We start from the raw sequence: 17805 nt of genomic DNA on the forward strand, positions 1-17805 counted from the left end.
GGTTGTTTTGGGGTTTTTTTTCCTGCATACAAAAGCACTTTCAATTTTAACACCACCATTTCAATTTAAAAAAAAAAAAATGCCCAAAAGGCAACTCAGAGCATCCAGACAAACCGTATCATGAATGGTGGCCAGATATCTGTGCCTCCATGTTTTAAAGTCTAATTATTTCACCTGGAATTAAGAAGGAAACAACTTTCCTGTTGCACATCTTCCTCACTAATTTTTACTTTTTGCTGCAAGACCTTGAGCATCTGAGAGCCCTGATTTTCCACCTGTCCTACTGAACCATTCCCCTGAAAAAATGTATACCATTTCTGTTTCTAAATAAAAACACTAATGGTGTTCTCTCCTCTCCAGTTCTTCACCATTTCCCCAGCTGGCAGAATGCCTATATTGTAAACGAGATGACTAACCTCAGCTGCAAGTAAGAGAAAGCACACTAGACACCTTTGTGTGGTAGGATCTTGACTTGTAGGTGGACACCCCTGTGGCCTGATTGCTTCACCACCTGCAAGGAGCCTCAGGAAAGGGACTGGGACAAGCTTGGGTTTAGGAAGGTGACTTTTCAGCTCTTAACTATCTGCTCTGCAGACCTGGCTGTGCAAGATTCAACAGCAAAACCATGAAGAAAGCACTCTGGCAGACACGAAAAGAGTTAGTCATGGCAACGTCAAAAGCACAAGCACAAACTAAGTCAGCAAGTAAGAGTTTTGTTTAAAGAAGAACGTTGCAGCGTGGGGCTGGGGTACTGTTTAGTTACTCACTTCTTCCACCCCAAATCTGGGAAAGGCTCCCGCTTATTACCTGGAAAATTAGTCGTGTGTCTGAACGAGGAGTTGCATGCAGCAACGCGTGGGGCACGCCAGCTCCCCAGCACCTGAACTGCTCCTGACCGCGGCGGGCTGACACAGAACCACTTGAATGTTGCACTGCCTTCCCCGAACATCCTTCTTGCTCTCTAAACTCATTGCTACTTCAGTAACACTGTTAGCAACAATGCTACAAGCCCAATGTTGAAGAAAAAAAAAAAAAAAAAAAAAAAGGGGGGGGGGGGACGGGGGGGAAGGCAAAACCCCCAAGCCCACCCCCCATCCTTTTTTGTAGTTCTTACCAGAGCCTTGATGCCTGCACGCTGCCTGCCTGGCACTGCCACCCGTAAGGAACAATGCCACATGTTAAGCTAACGACAGCTCCCCGGTGATGTGAGCACGGCACAGAACGTCACCTACACCACTACTCGCTACCTCTTGGCTGGAGAACTTCACGGCAGAGGCAGCAAGCCCGGGGCGCCGGGGGTAAGCGCTGCCCCCCCGCCACCGGCGTGCCCGGGGACCCGCGCCCAGCCGCCGGGGGCCTCCCCCCCGTGGAACGGGCAGAAGGATCATCCCCTCGGCCCCGAAACGAGTCCCGTCACCCCTCTGCCAGAAGGGACCTTTACCTCAGAGCGGCCGCAGCCCCACGCGTAACAGCAGCTGCGGGACCCCGGCCGCGCGGGACCCCCCCCAGCGGGGAGCCGAGGCTGGCGGCGCCCCCACGCCCCATCCCGCCCCCGAGGGGACCCCCCCAAGTTGCGGGGACACACCGGCGGCCATACGCGCCCCGGCCCGCGGAGGGAGCGGCGGGGGCCGCGGAGCCGTTAGGGCCGTTAACCCCCGCGGGAGGGCGAAGGCGGCGCCGGGCCGGGCAGCCGGGGGCCGGCAAGAGCCCGGCGGGCAGGCGGCGCTGCCCGGCCCCCGCCGCCCCGCGGAGGGCAGCGCCCCGGCTGGGCTCCGCCGCGCCTCGGGCGGACACGGCACGGCGGGCGGTTCCGCCCCGCCGAGGGGCCCGCGCCGGGGGCCCGGCCCTGCCTCGCTACCTGCGGGCAAGGTGGCCGAGCCCAGCCCAGCCCAGCCCAGCGCGGTCCTCCCCGGCCACCCTCCCCTCTGCCCGCGGTCGCGCACCCCCCGAGCTCACCGAGCAGCAGCAGCAGCAGCAGCAGGAGGAGGAGGAGAGGCAGGCGGGACGCCCTCTCCCCGCGATGCCCCATGCTGGCAGGGCTGCGCGGGTGCCTCTCCCTACGCGAGCGGGATTTACCGGCACACACGCTCGCCTCGCCCGGAGACCGGCGGCAGCGCGCTCTTGGGCCGGCCGCTCGCCTCCCGCTGGCCTGAGAGCACACGGAGCCGCCCGCCCGCCCCGACCGGCCGCGCCGCGCGGCGCAGCCAACCACAGAGACAAACTTTCCCCAGTGCCCGCCCCCGCCCGCAGGTAGCGGGGGCGGTGCGGGGGTCCGGCCAGGCCCGGCCCCCACCCCCTTAAAGGGGAGGAGAGCGGCCGCCGCGGGCCCGGGTCCTCAGCCGAGCGGGGCCGTGCCGAGGGCGGTGCGGCTCCCGGTGTCTGGGGCCGCGCCGCACACGTGGCCCGGGAAAGCCCCGCTGCCCGGGCGGGGGGTGCCGGCCCCCGTGGAGCGGCCGTTGTCCCTGGTCGCCGTGGCGTCTTTTCTGTCCCGGCTGAGGGGGGTCCCCGGCCCCCGCCAGTGCGGGGTGGGGGTCTGTTGGGGGCCGCTGCCCTCACACGCGTGGGTACCCCCAGCGTGGGGGCCGGCCGATGCCCCCTCTCCTCTCAGACCCGTCCCCGCTTGCAGACCCGCCGCAGGGATGCGGGGGGACCCCTGTCCCCACACCCACCCGCTGGTGAGGGCTGCCCGCTGGCCCGCACACCCCCTCGGGGCACGGAGGCTCCCGCACACCCGGTCGCACAGCCCTAACTGCTGTTAGCCCACTCGTGACACCACCCGCATGCTCAAAACCTATTGCCAGCTAGGCCCACCCGTGTCCCTGCCGTCCCGCGGCCTGGGTCAGGAGCAGGAGAGCGGGGGAAGCGTGGCTGCCCTCGGGCCTGGGCACTGCACAGCCAAGGCCAGGCCCCGGCCACGCCAGGCAGCAGCCGCCCTGCTCTGGGACCAGCTCTGGGACTGGGTGTCCTTGCCCCTGCCTTCGTTCCGCTTAGCGAGGGGCTGCTGCCGCGCGGCATTCGTGCCACCGCTCCGCTGCCTTTGCTCCTGGCCTGCTCGCAGAGATTTTTGTTTGCTCGGGGATTTAATTTCCTGTTTGTTTGTAAAAACAAAGAACTGAGGCTCTGGCCTGCTCTCTAGTAAACTCGGACAGTTATCTGCTGTTTCAGCCTCCTTGCTGCATTAACTGTGAAATCCGTGCTCTCCTCGTGTGCATTTCGCTGTCTGCTGCCCGGGCTCCCTTCGGGCTACCTGATTTTCTGTTGTTTGGTGGAGCCGGTTCCATATTACGCATTTCTCTGCGTGTGCGGAATCTCCGGAGCCTGTGCACAGCTTTGGGCTGCCGCTCCCACACAAAATGGCTGGTTTAGGCTTTATTGTAGCACCTCCAGCGCACCTTGGTCTTGAGCGCGCCTTGGTCTGGGCGAGGCTGTTTGCTCCCACGAGCAGGAAGTATGCGCCTGTAACTGAGCACCATTATCAGACTGGATTTTAGGTTGGACTTTGTTATTCCTTCTGTAACGCTTTACAGTAGAGAGGGTGTTGCCTGATAGGAATGAAAAAAGACCCTCCTAAAACTGACGAGGAGAACTTTCGCCCTCCCACCACAATTACCTGAGCTCCTGCACACAGTAGTTCTCTTTGTAGAGCTGGAACCGCGAGGAGCCTGGGGGACACTTAGTCCTGTCTACACTGAAGTTCTCCGAGCTCCCAAGCCGCAAATGAGGCTGAATCCACAAGTGTGACCGAGAAAGGGCTGCCCAAACAAAACAAGACTGTCTTCATCTGTATTTACGATACCCTTATATGCCTGTTCTTGCTGCCTGTTTCCATTCATTCTGCTCTACCTTATCCTTTGGCTCGCATTCAATCACATTTTTTCTTGACTGGAAAACATCACTTCTGTAAACCAAGGCATGTCACTTACATCAAATTCAGAACACGGGTTAGAAGATCTCTCACCCTTACTGGTCAGCTTCTGTCACACTGGTAAAACTGCTGATCATTCATCAAACGCTAGTCCTGAAAATATATCCCCTGGTGCCTCCTAAGCCTTGCAGCAGCAATCCTGATACGTACACATGGATGTAGTCATGGATGCAAAGTTTACTGTATGCACAAGGCCACTGATTTTGCAGGACCCCCAGTCCCCATTTACTCTGTGCTTCCTATTTCCTGTGCTCTGTTGCCAGTTGAGGATCATCGATCCAGGACCTGAATTACAGTGCTGAAAAGTTATAGCAGTGACTCGATGATTTTCATTATGTCCTTGGAAAGATTTTCCTTATGACCGTCCAATTTGGAACTCCCTACTGCCCTTACGGTAACTGCCAGATACCAGCATCTACTTGGCCACCGCTAAGCATTGTTAGTTACACTGATGAAAAAAATAGGCAAACCCCTGCTACCCTGAGCTGTGGTGTGTGGTATTCTCAACAAGTGTCATCTCACACTTTTACTTCATATTTAGTAAGAATTGCTCTCCCTCCCATATAGTCGGACTTCCAGACAGAAGGGGCCACTGTAACACATTCATCTGACCCCTATACACCAGCCATAGATTATTTTTTTCTCTAGCAGGTGGATCAAAGTGAGTCTGAAAGACAACACATCTTGTTTGAAAGACTCCCAAGTAATGGCAAGTGCCTTATTCCATCTACTAATTTATTCCAATGCTTAATTACCCTTGCTGCTAGGAAATTGCTTCTTTCAAGGTTGAATTTGTCTAACTTTGACTTCAAGACATCAGAACTTGATATGCCTTTGTCTACAAAACTGCACATCCATCCCATTTTCATGGGTAAGTAACTATACACGGTGCTCCTATCACTTCTCCCTGTTAAAACGAACAGTGTTTTCTTTGAAGCCTCATGTACACGTTCAGCCACTGCAGCATTTTTTGGACTCTCCAATGTCTCTAAGTGCTTTTGAACTCACAGGCCCCTGCTCTGGATACAATGTCATTGTGGTCTGTATACCCATGCTGTGCACAGAGTAAAAATCATTTCTCGGTCATTGTTTGGTTTTCTCCTTCTCATGTATCTAAAAATGGAATTAGACCATTAGACACTGCACAAAAAGCTTGTGGAGTCCATTACAAATCCCCAAGTCACTTTCTGTATCTGTGTTTTTCAAGAGAGCATCTTTATCCTGCCATTCATCACTGATGTTCTTCCTCACTACATGGCCATGCAGCAGGGTGTGTTAAAGTACATTGCGTAATGTTGTGACAATTTAAGAAGCTGTGAGATCCCTCATTCGATTTGAGAACCGTTTCTCTGAGGCTGATAAATCACCAGCATAGATAACAGAAAGACCAGGCCTGGAAGCTGACCACTGTGTTAGTCTACCTTCTTCTTCAAAGCCTGTTTTCTTCTCTTTTTTGTGTGTCCTACTTTCAATGAATTGTTACATGTATGTGATCATGTCATTTTTTCCCCTTGCCAATTCTATTTTGTATAGTTCAGCTATGAGAGCCAGACGGAGCGAAAAGCTTTCTCCCAGTATAAAGTCAAGACAAATATCTTCCTCTGGTTTTATGCTTTCTCCGTGTTTATTTATGAGAACCGGAGTAAATATGTGGTCAGTTGTTTGTTCCTCAGGAAGGCACCCCATCTGACTTTCAGTGTTTAGCATGTTGTTTTGAGTAGATACCACATATAATTCATTTATTGATGGTGCTGCAGAAGTATTTGCCTACATTTCTTCATACCTAGATTTCTGCACAATGCATAGGCTGAAAGGCAACTCTCGTTTGGAGGTAACTAGATTAGCCAACAGAATCTCAGGGAAGGATCGAGATTGAGGTGTTACGTCAAACACGTTATTATGCGTGCACATATATGCATGAACATGAACATGTACACTGATCCTAAAGAAACCCACATGTGACTGCTCCCTACTTGCGCCACTCCCCCAACATATACTTGCTAGCTTTTGCAAAGTTCCTCTCTTGACACACATGGATAAACAACTCTCGTTCTCCCCACATTGTGGCCTGAGCAGCAGAGGACAAAGGCAAGATGACTACGTGGCAGGCGCACATCTACAGCGTGGAGGGTAAGGGTAAACCGCATTCAGAAGTTCCATACATCTCCCACCGGCAGAAGGACCCACCCTGCCGAGGACCCAGCACCCTGTTTAGAGGCAGAGGCTGCAGAAGCGCTGCGAAATCTTTGGGTCCCATTGCCTTGGCTACACGAGGCCCCTTGCTGCTGGTGTGTGGCGGCCGTAAGCTCCACAACAAAAGAGAGGGACAGGCAGACAGGCAGATAAGGCCATGCTCAACTGCTCCGTCAGCAATGCGACAGCCACTGAGGGCAGGAAAGGGCCTGTCAGCAGCTTCCACACTGCCTGTGTGAGAACCCCGGGGAAAGGGAACCATGGCATGAACGTTGTCCTGGAGACATCTACATGGGGATGTGCCGTCTCATGGCTTGGCTACTCATTAAAGATGCTTTTCTCAAGAGCTAGGGACATTATCCCCAGTGTGCTGGCCAAATTCCACGTTGCTTGATTTCATTCTGCCTTTGGGTTGCCTTTGTGTTTCAGAGCGGGCACAATACTCGTCTTCATTTCCTCTCCTCAACTTTTGTTAAATTTTGCCTTGCTCTATTAAACAGCTTGCATGTTCCAGCCAAGGGGCTGCCCTGTCATGATTGTGGCTGACATGAGCCCTGCGCCCTCGGAGCTGTGCGGTCGGTTTTGTGAAATGCTTCTGAGCGTACCTAGATGGAAAATATATGCCCCCTTGTCATTCCTCTCTCAGTAGTTGAACAGAAATACAGGCAATAGCAGAGAGCTCACAAAGAACTGTGAAAAACTCAGCTTACCCATTATGTATTATGCATTAAAACCTGTCTCTATTGAGCTGTCCAAGATAAAGTCCTACTGGCATTTGATCAAAAGAGTAGGAAATTACCTTGATTTGTCCTGGCTAGAGCTGACGGCTTCATGTAAAAAGTATTTGTGAATAAATTATTTGCAGATTGATGGGGGGAAAGTGAGTAATTTATTTGATGAATATTGTTCAGCTGGCTATTAAGGTAACCAAATCATGAGGAAAAAATATTGGTGAATGATTTATGTGAAAATCTAGTTGAAATTTGACAGGAGAAAACGGTCAAACAAACTGTTTGCCACTATTATTCAAATGCTAGTAGACCCGGATAGAGTTCATGCACTAGTCAAGCACATCCTGATGCTTCAAGCCATGGCCCTAAGAAAGGTAATGAAATATGAATTCAAATCTTCAAATCTACAACCACCTTCTCCTTAAAAGATATTCTCCACAGCCCCAGCCCCAAAAGATATCTATTAGTGAGCATAGAACAGATTCTACATTTGCAGTTATTTATTCTTATTTATTATGAAGACACTCTGGAAACAATCTTGCCTGGTAGAATAGCAATGAAAATTGAGTACCTTTTCCTCCTCTTCTGCCTCCCTTCAGTGGATCTCTAAGCACTTTACAAATTTCAGTGGGTTTAATGTTACAGCTGTTCTGTGAGGCAAGAAGGCATAATGAAATCCAGGAAAAGTAGGAAGCACATACCACGTGCTACAAGTTTCTTTACATGATAAACTCTCAGACTCCATGAACAGTTTTAGACTAGACTCCTTTCAATAGAGCACATCGTTTAAAGACTGACTACATTTTTCAAATCTGGCTGCCTGAAGTTTGGTTCTTAACTACTTAAGCACTCGAAAACAGCTGCTTTATATTACGTGCTGAACTCTCGTTGAATTTGATGGAATTTTTGAGCACTAAACACATAAGGAGAAAAACCATGTATCGTGATATTTCCATCCGCACACACAGATTTAGCAGCATCTCTAGATGCTTGCCTGCATATGATGGTCTACAGGTTAGAGCCATAATAACTAGGAAACAGGCAGGTTGCAGAGACCTGTCTGTAGCTGTGGGTTGCACCTCCATGTCACTGGCATCACATGAGCAAACCATACGCAAAAAAGTTATCCAACCTGTTAAATAGTAAATGAGACATCCTCCTATTTCATGCCTCTCTTTTGCACTTCCAGCAACAGGGCTGTGGTCCCTCCGTTGCTTTTGGGTTGGAACTGCGGGTGCTTACTATCCAATATGAGGGACCGCACTTCAAAGCACTAGATAGTTATTAAAGATTTGGCATTAGATGTTAATCTGGCTCCCACTATGGCATGAACAGCAAGGATAAAATCAAACTATTCAAACTACTGGGTGTTTTCTTGTCAACTTCACTGCAAACAGGATTTGATCTCTAGAACCAACAGCAACCAAAGAATTATTGAACAGAAAGTACATGCTAAGGCAGTATATGACAAAATTATCCCCCAACAACTTGCTGTCTGAACTCCTACAGAAGTGAATAATTAAAGAACTAATCTAAAAGATACGTATTTTTATGGAAGGAAGACTGAATATCAAATTAAAAATCTGCTGTCAGCTTAAACCCAAATAAACTATAAAACCCGGAATAAATATTTGTATGATTGCTGTTGATCATCAGAGGCAGTTTAAGACCCAGATTTACCCAATATGATTTTTGTTCTTTTTCCCACTGGCATTTTTCCTCTCTTGAACTAGGAAAAATCAAAAGGAGTCAATTTTGCTTTCAGGTTTTCTCTCTTTCTGCGTTGTGACTGCAAAAATCATAGGGGAGGATATTGCTCTGGTTTAAAGGAACAGTTTTCATTAGAAAGAGAAAAGGAAAACAATGCAAACATTTCTGTTGGCATTTGGTTTTATATGAAACCTCCTAGGCAAAACTGAAGTGACAAGGGAGGGGAGTGTCTCTGCCTATAACATGGGCAGGTACAATTCTCACCCTGCTCTAAATTCACTCTCTTGATACAGTTATACTCCATTTTGGGAGCTTGCTTTTTTTTTCCACTAAGGTCAATCTGAGCTTAGCTCTTCTTTGTGGTTTTTACCTGTGGGACTGCTGTCTTCCCACATCAGAAACAGGCTCAAATCCTTTTCTGACCTTGATTGCAATGAATAGGACATCCATACAATGAGGATAAATCAGGTTAAATCAGCAGCAGTATTAGTGCATTTCTCCGGCAGGTCCCAGAACCTCACATATTGCTACCTTCCACTACACAAGGCACATAACCCAACCTTGACTTTAGGCCATTCTGAGACACGGAAATTACAGAAACAAGAAGCCTGGAGGTCTCTGCCTATGCAGGACTGAAGTGCTACACATAATACACACTGAGCTGTCACCTATTATCCTGAGTTGATTTTAAATAGTCTATAATCCAAGGATGAGAAGTGAGCACCATAGGATGTGGCAAATGCTTCTCATACAGCAAGCCAGTGTTGTCACTATAGCGAACCATGAAAGAAGAAACAAGCTGTCTCTTCAAGAGAGGACTCCTAATTTCATGAACACTGTGGCTAGAAGAATCTTTTCAAGTGCATTTACGTTAACAGGAGTTCATTATGAGATTAGGCTGGGGCTGGTGATCATGACCCTGCCTGACAATCTGGGCACACTCTTTATTAACGAGAGCCTAGAAAGAGGAAAGAGGCACAGTGTAAGCTACTGCACTCACTGCATCCCAAGGAGCAGGGATCTCAGTCCAAAGGACGATCCACAAGTCAGTCTTCTGGGGGTCTTCCCTCCCCCTGATGGGACTGGAGGAGATGTTACAAAGAGAGCTTTGTGTTCTCAGACAAATATCAGGAGAAGTCAGTGAAGTCTCAATACGCATTTTTCAGGTTCATTTCTAACTTACAGTGCCAAGCAAAGAGATTAGAGATGCAAAATACATGCAAAATAAAACCAACATAAAAGTTCAATGACAACAGGCGAAGTGAAACCTCTGCTTTTAACAGAGTTCCAGAAACAAACTCCAAGAGCTTGATGCACAAATAATAATGGACAGCAAAGCAACCTGTGTACTTTTTTATTTCCAGTCCTTTTGTCATCCTAATAGCCCAACGTTTCCTACCTATTGCAATTTGCTGTTTTGTTTTCACATCGGCTGACCAGCTAACTAGCTGTTGAGCCGGCAAAGAAAAGAAGAAGGAAAAAAAAAAGCAGGTCAAAAACTGCAGATGTCTCAGTGTTTGTGCCCAGGGGACATCAGATAACAAGCTGTTACAGTGTGCCTGCAAATCCACTGGTTGGCTTGTTATTTCTGAGTGTCTACGTAAGGCCTCACTGATTCTAGTTTGGCACTTGGCTGTTGACCCTGCAGCATTTTGGGGGTATCTGCAGTACAAAAGGCTCATCAGCTCATCCAGCATTTCTTCTGTGAGTCTTGGATGATGGCCAGGGAAGCAACTCAAACGCTGACTTCTCAGAGGAGCTGTGTCTCGCCCCAGACCTTCAGATGAGCCATCAGCTGGGGGCTCCTGCTGTCTGCTAGGACGCTGCTCCACGCATCTGTGCCTTTGCAAATCTTGCATCCTTGAAGATGGTCAGTTTTAGAAGGTGCTCCTGTATTGGCAACACGGGGAATGTGCCTGTGGATCATGGGGTTCACCAGGACAGCCAAGCAGAAACGTCACAAGGTAAACTACAGCACAAAGTCTCCTTGCCTGCTCTGTGACCGCAGGAACTGCAAGCAGGGAAACACATTCAGATTCAAATCACGATATATAAAAGACTCACTAATTTAGACCCAAGAGACTTCAGAAGAGGGCAGATTTTGGCTGTGAGAAAGCAGTGCCTGCATATAAAGTCACTGGAAAATATCCAATAAGGCTGCATATACTATGTCCCTCAAAATACACTTCTGTGATGGGGGAGTAGTTGCTATTTTTTGTGAATCGCATGTCTTACAGCAGGATAAGAAGGTTTGGTAAAAGCAGCATGAATAAATACTGTTAGTATTGTTTTAAAGAGACCTCTGATCCAGCCTTTGCACAGATGAGCGAGCAAAACTGGGAAGTCTGCACAGGGGCTCTAGCTATTTTCTTGTATCCCCAAGGAAATCCACATTCCTCCGTTGGTGGAAGTGATGACAGCCTGTGCATTCCCTGCCAGTCAGACTTCCCACGGGCTTTCAGGCCAGCTCTTCACCCACCACCATGGCAGCAATGCTGTGGAGCGGTGTCTTATGTGAGCAATATGACCCAAGAGCAAGGAGGATTGGAGAGCGAGGAGGGACTACTGCAAAAGGAAGTATCACGGCATTTCCAGAGCTTGTCACAGAGGATCAGGGCAGCTGGGTAGCCTTGGAGACAGAAATCCAAGGTGTGTTATGGGGATTTACATGCTGGTTTTGGAAACCCCGTTTCAGTTTCAGATGATTAGCAATATCTGTGAAGCCCTTAGGAAAATGACTCCTTTACATCTGTATAAAGGCAACGGACGAGGCATAGCCCCCTTCTTTTAGCAGGAATTCCCTAACTAGTGGCTGGAGAAATGTGTTGCTTTTCTCCTTGCTGAGACTAGGCAGCTGCTGTGCTCGCTAGATTATAACCCAGGCTGGAAGATTTGATTTAAGGCAAGCCTGGCTGATGACTCTCTGCATGTAAAACTTCCAAACAAGGAGGAGGGAGCAGCTGCAATTACAGTTTTCAATTGGGAAGTGAGAAAATAGAGATAATTTCCGTTTCTACAGCAATGTGAATAATTATCAAAAAGAAAATGGTTGACTGGCAGCTGGAAGCCTTGCTTCTACTACCTAGAGCAACGGGCCAGTAACAGCAGCACAGATTAAATCCCTTGGTGGAGGGGTCCACTTCTAAATGTTAAAATCTCATTTCCCCATTCTCTTGTTTGTTTGTTTTTCATTCTCACTTACTTGGAATTTACATTTCTATCCCCAGAAAACACTGTGTTTTACAAGGTTTGCATGTGGGTATCTCTTCTGCGATTTCATGTTGCCTCTGCTTACATCTCACCAGCCGATCAAACAAGACTGCAAGCCATTCAGGCACTAAGCCTCTATAAACCCCTGCATCCGTTTCTAGATTAAAAGCAACAATGCTCATTCACAAGAACATTTGAAAACCAGCCATATTTACCAGGTGATGGGCACTCCCCGTGATGTTGCTTTCATATAGAGCTAGTTTTCTGGTGCTGTCTCAGACAGGGACTCCTAATGAATTTTATATATCTGGAGACTGACAAATCCATGGCAATAGCCTTCTGATATGTTAATAAAATGCCAAGCCAATTCTGGAATCATCTTCTGACGTATGAATCTGGACTTACTTATCTGAACATTGTCAACGTTTCAGCTGCCACCTAGAAGAAGGTGGTGCCCCGTGTGAGTAACACCAGCTCAGCAGAGCTACCTGACCACTGCAGAACGAGAAGTCCAGTGGTGCTCAGCTGGTCTAACTGAAAATCCACTGAAACCCACTTAGCTACCAACACTGAAAATCCACAGGATCTGAATTAGAATGATCAAGCAGTCAACTTGAAAACACCATTACAATCTGCTACTGAACCCACAGGCTCTCAGAAATAACGAGCATCAAAGGAAAAAACAATCTTCAAGAAATTAAGGTCTTTACTGATATCTTACATAGCAGGTAATGCATTTTGCGTTTCTTGTTGAGATTCTGTCGCCGGTCTTCTCCGACTGCTTCCATCAGCACATGTTGGAGCACTTCTCATGCCTATTCAAGCAAACAAAAGAAGATGTCTCGTCTTTCACTTTTTCCTTCCTCCACACTGCATGGAATTACTGCTTTTCTCCATTCTGCTTCTCATGTGGAGAGAGTAATTTTTAATTTTTTATTGCAGTAAAAATAATACAAAGCTTCATGAATGAAGCTGGCAAAATACAGAATAGGGCTTTACTCCTCATGCACAAAGATAAAATGGTAACATAATATTTAATCAGGGAGTGAAAGAAAGAGAAGTGAGTTCATTAACTTTTCCCTTGAGTGAAAACTCCTGTTTTCATTCTTTTATTTTTATTCAAATAATTTGCAAGAGAACACCATCCGTATGCAAATGCGTATGTGTTCTCAGCATACAGCTTTCTTTTATATAGATGATCATGAACTCACTCCAATAAAGGGAAAGAGTCAGGATTTCTCCATAGAAATAATTGGCCAGGCAGCCAGCAGTAAAAGCTCTATTAGCCTCCAATTATCTCTTCCACATTCCTGAGAGCCTGTATACTTCAGTGGACAGTGTTTGCAGCACTGGACGTCACAGATCCACATTGCTTTTTACCCAGATTTATTATTTCCCCCGCCCCCCTACCCACTAGTTACAGCAAAAAAGGAAGAAACAACTTTTACATTTAATTCTCCATGCAGCAAGATTCATGGTCTTGAGAGCTTTGGAAGCTCCATATTGGCTCTGTGAAGACCCATGTCTCCAGTTCTGGATGCCAGCAGGAGCTTTGGATCTTTCCTGGAGCACCCTCAGAGGCAGGGCTGCCTGTGACACAGAAGGACAGGGGAAGGGCAAACAGGCTTTGATTTTGAACGACGAGCAAACATCATTCGAAAGATGATGTTCAATTTGTGCCCTCGTGCACCAGAGAGCTGGAAATGGGGATGTGATTTGTTTTATAACCAGGGGCCAACAGCAGGGGAAAGGCTCAGGGTAACAGCTTCCAGCCACGGTTTGGGGAACTCTGAGCCTTGACATGATTGCTCCCCTCTATCCCCCTCACCTGTTTAACAGCCACTGGTTACCAGCTCCCTGACTGGGGTCAGGCATCAGCTCTGGCTCTCGTTAGGCATCCTCATTCTGCGGAGAAGTGCTCTTGTCAAGCAGGCCCCCTAGTTAAAAGAAGGCATGCAATAAGGAACAGCAAAGTTCAGCAGTAGGAGTGCCTGCTCACAGGCACGGATCTGGATCGTCCCACTGATCTCCACCCCGACAGCTTCTCCGGCTGGGCTCTGATGGCAGCACACTCCAGCCCTAAAGCACAGAACACAATGACAGCACCGAAATAACTCCGGAGTTAATATGTCCTGAAGGTACGCTACTTTTAGAGGAGCCTGCGTTGTGTGTCTTCCAAATGATCCCTCTGTTGGGTGTTGCCTCCAGATACACCCATTTGGAAAGCAGTTGGTTGAGCAGAAGTTTTTGAAGAGATGCAAAACTGATCATTAAAATAACCTAAGCAATTTTTACACCCCCCTCTGTGACATAAAGAATGTACTTGTCTCCCATCACCTGGACCTGTTGTTTCTGGATTTTTCCTGCTGTTTCCTTTCAGATAACCATGTTATCAGAAGCCACTAATTTATGAGCAGCAGACGAAAAACAGGAGAGCCAGTCCTTTCCTTGAAGACGTTACTTCTGTCAGATTAGTATGTGAAAAACAACCAGGAACTTCTCAATGAATCTTTCTGGAATATTTCCTAAGCAGCTGCTGATTCTTTCTGAGTAATAGCAGAAAAGAAATCTGAGAGGAGAAACTGCAGCTGCTGCCACAACAGAGAGCGCTTATTATGAGACATTGCACTTTTTTTTTTTTTTTTTTTCACTTCATTTGTTTGGGTTTTGTTGGGGTTTTTATTTTTGCTGGAGTGATAAATTACTATGGAAAATCCACACCAGGAAATTGATATATACCCCTACCGACAGGCAGGTTCCCATACAACCGCAGATGATGTCAGCTATTTTGGTTAGTAACGATTCTGTCCCCTGTGGCGTTTCCATTCCCTTGCTAAGGGATTCAAATTTTGCGCTGGAGGCACCGAAATGGGATTTGAGCTATTTGCCACCAGTGCCTGTGTCTTTCCAGCCCACGCTGGCTCAAGTTACCTCCATTTACAGTGCCACAGTGCTCCATAATTGTAGACCTCTTCTTATCTACCTCCATGGTTAATGTGTTTCGATACTAAACCTTTCCAAGAAAGGATTACGTGCACACTGGATTTTTAGGCCCTATTATAATACAATAACTGATAACAGGGAACACTGTCTGCAGTAAAATACAATTCCCAAGGCTGCACTTAAGGCAAACTTTCAGTCCTTAATTACCCAACAAAAAATCAGAGAGGAAAGAAAGAAATCCCAGGAAAAATGAAGCCCCGGGCATCTGCTCTCACAGTCCCTGAGGAGGAAACGGGAGCTGCCAGAGTCCACCACTGCACAGCGCTCCTCCTGCTCGGAAAGTCTGGGGGTCTTACGCTTGTCTTACACCTGGGGCCGGTAGGAACCAAGAGATTATGAAATGCAATATTCTTAGGGCAGACTTAGCCCTGCCGCTAACAAGAAAGGAAATTCAGAAAAGCTCAGCTTTTTGAAAATAATTACCAAAGCTTTTCGAGTTCCACAAAATGTTGCTTTACATTTGCATTCCAAAGCCATGCGACACTGAGACCAGGAACAAAACCGAGGGGGAATAGCTCATATTGTGATAGATGGGCTTCAGGTGGCTCTGGGCATGCTACATGAAAGTGAAGAAACTTCTAGTCACCAGCAAGCTTTGCTGAAGCACCTCTGATGTCCTCCAACTTCTTCCTTCACCACCAAGCACCTAAATAAAATAAAATAAGTGCTACCATTGAGCAAGTAGGTTATTTACCCTCTTAGATATTCCAATGCCCTCCTCTGGAGGCCGCACACTCTTTTCTCCACCACAGTTCACTTGCTGTGCAAATTCAGTCAGGCATTTGTCAAGTCCTTTCCAAATCTGGAAACACTGATGTGTCACGGAAATATTTCTTCGTTCAGGGGTTACTGGGCAGATTAATTGCAGGAGCTCCTCAAAGGACAACTTAATCTGCATTAGCAACTCACCTGCTTCTCAGCGCAGCTACCGTGCATGTCTTGGGAAGGATGGATGGGAAATTAGGAGGTTGGAATAATTTCTACTCTTCACGTCTCTTGTCGTGTCTTAAGCAACTTGCCTAAATGGCTGGCAAGTATTTGCCTCAGCATAGTTAAATGCATTATGAAAACGAGTCGACAGAGAACCTCAGGCTGGTTTGGGGATTTTTAAAAACTTTCTCAGGCAGTCAGCTAGACCATATCCTCCTAAGCAGCTGAGTCCCTAAATTATTTGTCGATTTTAAAAAAATGTAGTTTTAACCAGCAACGTGACTTTGCAAACAGTCCATTGTATGTCTTGGAATCAAAGCTGCTCTGTGACACAGACATGTTTCATTATTGATTCAACAAGTCTCAATTCCATATGGCTTCAGTTACAGAAAAACTAACTGGAACCTTTCCTTTCTTGCACAAAAGCATCGTCAGCTAAACTCCAATAACAGAAGCTTTATTTCAGGCATGTGCAAGGGGTGGAAAGAACCTAATTGAATCTGATTTGATAGCTTTGCCAGTTTTAAAAAATGGTGTGGATTGCCATTTCTTCTAGATGAAGGGAAAAGAAAAAAAAGGTCAGATTCTGAGGTGGTGCGTGAGTTTATGACCCGGTCCCATTTTACAACTAGGAAAATAGTAGTCCTAGAAGGATGACTGCCTAGGAATGGGATAGGATGGGGGGGGTGTCTGTGGTGAGAGTGGGGACCAGGATGCAACTCCTCTACAGATCAGGAGTGAATGGGAACACCATAGCATGGAGGTTTTGATAAATCCATGCTCCTGGTTTTGGCAGCCTTGGGCTCTCAGTTCTGTTGGCTCTGACACCAATAGCTCCTCATGGAAGCACAGCCATCCCTTAGAAGCGTTCTGCATGGGATGACAGTGATTCAGACTTCCCCCTGCAGCTTGTGATCCTCAGGCAATGCCCACTCAAGTCAACAGGAATCTTTTTGTTGACTTCAAAGGACACTGACTAGGCCTTAATTTGTCATTAGAGTCTTTGAGTGTAATTAAACCCATATTGTGTAGAAATGGAGGGTGGACACTGTTCCTTGGATGATGCTTTTTTCTGTCATTGCTTGGTCCGTAGGACTGATGATGATAATAATACCGGTAACAGAAATGTCCATTTTGCCTATCTGTGAGCCTGCCAGTGGCTTCCAGGTGTTGGCTGATTTAAGGAATCACGGCCTTGCCTCAGTCCTAGCTTTACAAAGACTCACGAGGAGAGAAGTCTAAACCTTCCCTGCCTTTGGCATCCCTTCACTTAATTGCACTGTCCCCTCCTTTTCACTAGATTGTCTTCACCGTTGCTTGAACCCTGGCTGTGAAGTAGGACGTTTCAAAAATATTGGTGCTAGAAGCCACTCTTTTGCTGAGATGTGACAGCATTTGTCAGGGAGGCAGTGGGGTCCTGAGGAAGAGAACTGGGACACAGATCACTGAGAGCCAAACAAAATCTTTCTGTGGGGGAAAATGAGATCTGAGGAGCTCCCTGCCTACAAGCCCGGTGTCTGCAAGGCTTAACTCCAGCTCTTTCCCTGATGACTCCTACTGCTTTCAACAAGTTACCAGGCAATGGCAGATCAAAATCACAAGCACAGCCCCAACTCCAGCTGGCAGTGCCTTAACTGAGACTGGCAGCAGCTGATGTTCAAACCAGTGAAAAGGTATAAGAACCTCACCAGCGTATTGCTGGGAGGGACAGGGCTGTGCCTGCAGCTGTGGCCAGCCGGGAGGCATCACAGCTGTACAGCGTGCGGAGCCAAGCGTGGAGAGACTCATGGCTAAATCCTGCTTTCAGATCCTCCTCCAGTACAGAGCAAGCACCGTGGCAGATCCTGGCTTCTAACCAAGGGGAAGTGCCATTGTCCTGCTTTTCTCTGTCAGCCTGCCGGATGGGGTTACAGCAAATCTGTGCATCCTACCTCTTGCTGTCTCACGGCGGAGGCTGCAAGGTGCTATTCCCACCCCTGAGGACTGAGCAGGATGCCCATTCCCATGGAGGACTGCTAACGGGTCCTGTGCTACACTATGTTCATTGCAGGGACTAAATGGTTAGTAATCTCACAGTGTGTATACATTCAGAGGTGAGCTAAA

General features: G+C 47.7%; 1 protein-coding gene across 6 annotated transcripts in view; it reads right to left on the reverse strand.

Moving 5' to 3' along the window:
- Nucleotides 1–17805, reverse strand: part of PTGFRN (prostaglandin F2 receptor inhibitor) — a 117819-nt gene that overhangs the window by 69555 nt on the left and 30459 nt on the right. Inside the window, exons 2-3 of one of the 6 annotated variants that reach the window (XM_080374535.1) lie at nucleotides 13218–15418; nucleotides 1957–12584 (exon numbers count right to left, since the gene is read on the reverse strand). The exons of 3 other annotated variants lie outside the window; for them this stretch is intronic. In XM_080374535.1, the coding sequence (XP_080230661.1) occupies nucleotides 1957–2029 (73 nt within the window). In that variant the 5' untranslated portion in view covers nucleotides 2030–12584; nucleotides 13218–15418. Of the gene's footprint in view, nucleotides 1–1441; nucleotides 1897–1956; nucleotides 12585–13217; nucleotides 15419–17805 lie in introns of those variants that run through there. 2 more of the 6 variants (XM_080374536.1, XM_080374537.1) reach the window with 2 other exon arrangements.

Source organism: Falco punctatus (genome assembly GCF_963210335.1).
Source record: "Falco punctatus genome assembly, chromosome: 2".
NCBI lineage: Eukaryota > Metazoa > Chordata > Aves > Falconiformes > Falconidae > Falco > Falco punctatus.